The sequence below is a fragment of the Agelaius tricolor genome, unplaced genomic scaffold (genome assembly GCF_023055355.1).
Source record: "Agelaius tricolor isolate 1412-34295 unplaced genomic scaffold, bAgeTri1.0.p SCAF_9, whole genome shotgun sequence".
NCBI classification, from domain to species: domain Eukaryota; kingdom Metazoa; phylum Chordata; class Aves; order Passeriformes; family Icteridae; genus Agelaius; species Agelaius tricolor.
The window spans coordinates 19843822-19849399 of NW_027269269.1; the positions used below are offsets into that span (position 1 = coordinate 19843822).

The window sequence follows — 5578 nt, forward strand, 5'->3', positions numbered from 1 at the left end:
ATGGACAGGTAAAAGGAGTGTCTCTAGTTTCTTGCTCCTATGAGAAATGAGAGTCTTTCTGTCAGAATTAACTTGCTTTCCCTGTGGTGTTGATCATCCCTTTCCCCATCTGACTCACTGATCTAACTCCCTGCCTGTCCTGCTCTTGCAACTTGCCTCTCTGTGTCTCTGTTGTTCTTTCTCTTTGACTGTCTGCCACCTGTACTCTTTCCCTTTCTGTAATTTCTTTCTTGTGGCTATTCTCTGTTCCTTTCATTGTTTTTCTTTTCTAGAAATAAAGGATGATAACAGAAGGATGAACAGTCAGATACTATCTGCCGCTTAAGCCCCTCAATCCTCTACTTGCACTGCAATTAGTCTGTGAGCTTATTATGGCTAATCACTCTCCACAATGGCATACTATGCACATGCTCAGGGGGCTTTACTCTGATTTCATGAAGCTTTATTTGAGGAGAAGGTCTCTGTTCAGGCTGCTTCTTCAGTGCCCAGGTGCAATCACAGCTCCTGTGTCCTTGCTGCTTTCCCTTGAGCTATGCTATAGCCATAGGAGTTGCATGTGTATCCAGCAGTTTACACCTAGCCAGACACCTGCTCAGTTGCTCCACACAACATCTGTTCATTCATTCTTCTGTTTGCACCAGCCATTCTGAAATCCTCCCTGGGAAAAAATCCTCCCTGGGATGGTGAACTCCAGAGGAAAGGGAGAAAAAGAGCCAATATTAATGAACATTTCTAGTTGAACAAGTGTCTTCTGTGATTCAAATTGTCTTTGATTTGTTCTGAAACTGGAAAATAATCTAAGTGATCATAATTTTATTTTTCTGTGGTTTGAGGTCATTTCTTGTTCTTCACTCTTATTTGCATCCACATGCAACTCTGCAGGGTCAAAAACATTGAATAGAGAAAAATTGAATGAGATGAGAAAAGGGACAATTAGAAGAAGAATCAGAAACATTTTGAAAACAAATTGTTTTGCACAAAACTTTTTAAAAAATATAAAAGGGAAAGTCTGTTTTCCCTTATGTTTTTGATGTGATAAAAAGCATTTTTCCAAATGGGTTTTAATGAAACATCAACACAGTTGTAATTGTTTTTCACCTGGCTTATATGTTTCTTCAGCAATCAGTTGCCTTGTGCACAAGGCTCAGTTCTGTTTTCTGCAGTTGTGGCACACCCCAGGTAAGTGCTTTGCAAGGCTCTGACCTATCACACCTGTGCAATTTTCTGGGTTATCCTTTCTGGACAACCTAAGGATCTGTCACCATAGAACAGATTGCCTCTCCAGCATCTCTGTTACAGGGCACAGTCTTTTCCATATCCCTGCAATAACACATCTAAGGCTTAGAAACCTGTGGTGAATGACTGGTTGATAATTTTGGGGAGAAAAAAAATTGGGGAGACCAATATGTGTGTGAGTGTGTGTGTTAGGAATATACACAGGTGTTCATTTGTAAGTGTTTGCACAAAGGCAGGAAAATAGGGTGAATCCAAGGTGGTAGGGAGTGAATCAGCTCCAAGAGTGAGATGATGAAGAACATACCGTGGGTATGGGAAACAGGCACACACCATGAGCAGCCAGAGAGAGGGGTGACGGAATGCAGTGGGATCAGCTCGTGCTCTGCTCCTGACACAACCTGCAACACACCAGAGCAGGACTGCAACAGAGCTTACAGGACAGACCTCCAGGAACAGCCTCAGACTGCTGTTGGGCTGAATGAGATACTTAATGGGGATGCTTTACCCTCCTGAGTGTGTGCAGTCTTCTCTGTGGACCTTCTTCTAACAGAAGACAAGCTCAAATGTGATGTGCTTCTGCAGGAGCCTGTCAGCACAAAGCATGGCACAGCAGAGTATGTGTGTGCTTCCTCTTTCTGTGTGAGCAGGACAGGCATTTGTGCACTGCAGGCTGAGGGAGGCAGGGCAGGAAAGAGTTGTCTGCCTGTCTGTGGGACAATAGGGCAGCAAGGCTGCCTGAGGGAGAATGTCTGTGATGCAGGAGAGGAGCAGTAGGCAGTGACACACAACCTCAAATCACATCACTAGGTAGCAAGAGGGTGTGCATGACTCTGTGAATGAGTGAGTACCTGTGATGCAGTGGCCATGTGTCAGGGTGCACAAGGGACAGAAGCTCCTGGAGGGGCAGAGAGGATGCCTGTTAGCTGGTCATCAAGTGCTCTGCAGTGCTCAACCTCTATGGTGACACTAGCAAACAGATGAAGGGTGTATACAAGTGCCTAGACTCTCAGATTTAAATTCCTAACAAACCCAAATTCCCCTTTTGTACACTTCACTGGAGATCTTCTGGAAAACCCAGCTCAGTATCTCTTAAACTTACCCCATCTTTGTGCTGAACATCAGCCTAACAGTGGGAAAAGATGACAAAGGACCTGATTATTTTTAACCTATTCACTTCTGTTTTGCATTGCTGCGGGGGAGGTGAGTATCTCACCTCAATGAACCCAGCTGCCTGTGTCCCTCCACTTGGCAGTGAGGCTGTTAGAAATGGCTCATGACTACTTTACACCCTCCCTGTGCTCCTGCTGCCTCTCCCCAGCATGGTCCCTGGGCACAGGAGCAGGCCCATGCCAGTCTTGATGTCTGTCTGCTGTGGAAGTGGTACTTGTGTCTGGGGAAGTGTCAGCATGGCTACCATTTAAATATTCCATCAGCTGCTGGGTGGCATCTTTCCCTGGTCCTGCACACTTTCAACTCTGCTCTTCTTTTAGGCCCTGCTTGGAAGGCATTCAGTCCAGTGTTCTCTGAAGAGATTCTAATTTGGTCCATCCCTTGCCCCAGTGGATTTTCTGGGTTTCATATAGCAAAAATAACATCTCTTGATGGCTGAACTCCACACCCTCTCATCTTCATAGGTCTTCTCAGATGCCTTCATCCTCCTCCCTCCCTGGTGTCCATGTTCTGGATATTTTCAGATATTTTCACACTCTGCCCAACCATAGTTGCTGTTTGACTAATCACTATTAATTCACACACCATTTCCACTCACAAGGTCACCTGCTTCATCCCCAGAGTCACGTCTGCATCCTTTCCCTAGAACATTTCATGCAAATTACCAACACTCTTCTCGTACAGAGAGGCTTGGATGTGAAGAGGATATTTTTGGTGCTGAGCCCTCAACAGAGACATGGTAAACAACTGGCTGCACGAGTAAATGTAAATTCTCTCTTGTCTTCTCCTGCAGCATCCTCATGCAAAGGAGACTCTTCCTCTACAACTTCAGGAACCTGCGCAAGGCCAAGGGCCGGCGTGAGACCTACCTGTGCTATGTGGTGAAGCGCCGGGACAGCGCCACCTCCTGCTCCCTGGATTTTGGATACCTGCGCAACCAGGTGGGGGAGGGAACACCTTGCCAGCCTGTTCTGGAGCCCGCAGCTCCAGATTGCCTGGGACAGCGGGGAGCAGAGGGCTGTGACAGCAACACCTGGGCCCTGTGTTGGTGCAGGCACACCTGGGCACTGTGCAGGTACAGGCACACCTGGGGCTGTATTGGTACAGGCACACCTGGGGCTGTGCTGGTACAGGCACACCTGGGGCTGTGTTGGCACAGGTACACCTGGGCACTGTGCAGGTACAGGCACACCTGGGCACTGTGCAGGTACAGGCACACCTGGGGCTGTGCAGGTACAGGCACACCTGGGCACTGTGCAGGTACAGGCACACCTGGGCACTGTGCAGGTACAGGCACACCTGGGGCTGTGCAGGTACAGGCACACCTGGGCACTGTGCAGGCACAGGCACACCTGGGGCTGTGCTGGTACAAGCACACCTGGGGCTGTGTTGGCACAGGTACACCTGGGCACTGTGCAGGTACAGGCACACCTGGGCACTGTGCAGGTACAGGCACACCTGGGGCTGTGTTGGCACAGGCACACCTGGGCACTGTGCAGGTACAGGCACACCTGGGGCTGTATTGGTACAGGCACACCTGGGGCTGTGTTGGCACAGGCACACCTGGGAGCTGTGTTGGCACAGGCACACCTGGGGCTGTGTTGGCACAGGCACACCTGGGGCTGTGCTGGTACAGGCACACCTGGGCACTGTGTTGGCACACCTGGGGCTGTGCAGGCACAGGCACACCTGGGGCTGTGCTGGTACAAGCACACCTGGGGCTGTGCAGGTACAGGCACACCTGGGCACTGTGCTGGTACACGCACACATGGGGTTGGATTGGTACAGGCACACCTGGGCACTGTGCAGGTACAGGCACACCTGGGAGCTGTGTTGGCACAGGCACATCTGGCACTGTGCTGGTACAGGCACACCTGGGCACTGTGCAGGTACAGGCACACCTGGGAGCTGTGTTGGCACAGGCACACCTGGGCACTGTGCTGATTCACACCGTTTGAGGGATGCAGCCTCCGGGTAAAGCTGTACTTTGTGCTACCCCCAAGTGTGTTACCAGCGAGACACCCACACTCCCTGCTGCTTTTCCAGTCTCCCTACCTTCCTGCTTAGCTCCTGCCCATCCCGTTCGTACATCTCTCCACACCAGTGCCCACCAGCGCTTCTCTGGCCCTTAAATACTGCCGTGCCTCGTCCCCGTGTGTGCCGACCCGAGAGCACTCCCCGCACCTTGCTTCTCCTCCCTCACACCCCATCCGGGCCAGCCCTCCCTGCCTGCCCGTCACACCCTGCTGACTCCTGGCCCCTGTCTCTCCCGGTTTCCCGAAGATGGGCTGCCACGTGGAGGTGCTCTTCCTGCGCTACATCGCAGCCTGGGACCTGGACCCGGGACGCTGCTACCGAATCACCTGGTTCACCTCCTGGAGCCCCTGCTACGACTGCGCCCAGCACATCGCCAGCTTCCTGCGCTCCTACCCCAACCTGAGCCTCCGCATCTTCATGGCCCGCCTCTACTTCTGCGAGGAGCGCAAGGCAGAGCCCGAGGGGCTGAGGCGCCTGCACAAGGCGGGGGCGCAGATCGCCATCATGACCTTCAAAGGTGAGTTGTGCAGGCAGGAAAGAGATGATGGAGAGCTAAGGCATGCTGGGGAGAAGGTAGGGCAAGGAGCCAGAGAAGATGATGCAGAGTGTGGTGATTTAGTGATCAGTGTCCTGTCAAGCGCCTGTAACTCCCCCATGTCTTGCACAGATTACTTCTACTGCTGGAACACATTTGTGGAGAACAGGGAACAGGCATTCAAAGGCTGGGAAGGGCTGCATGAAAACTCTGTCCATCTTGCCAGGAAACTTCGACGAATCCTCCTGGTAAGGGACAATTCTCCTTCTTCTTTTTCCAATGCCTCTTCCCCCAGTTTATTCCTCTCTTCCTCACCATAATTCCTCTCTGCACTTGCTGCTCATCCCTGCCATCTGCAATTTCATTCACTCATGTGTCTTCATCTTCCACATCCCTTATGCCTCTTCCTCAACTTTCTTCATCTCTCCTCTCCTTGTTCACTTCTCCTTCTTCCCCCTCTCATCCCATCTCCTGCCATTCCTTCCTCATATTCATGGGTTCCTGCTCACTTGACAACTGACCTACCATTTCTATTTTGTCCTGCAGCCACTGTACGAAGTAGATGATTTACGAGATGCTTTTAAAATTCTGGGACTTTGA

The 5578-nt window shown here is 51.0% G+C and overlaps 1 protein-coding gene across 1 annotated transcript; it reads left to right on the forward strand.

The window, feature by feature from the left end:
* AICDA (activation induced cytidine deaminase) lies at positions 1-5578 on the forward strand. Its single transcript, XM_071433854.1, has 5 exons — positions 1-8; positions 3167-3347; positions 4690-4960; positions 5111-5226; positions 5525-5578. Exons 1-5 carry the CDS (start codon positions 1-3, stop codon positions 5576-5578), a joined length of 630 nt encoding a protein of 209 aa, XP_071289955.1.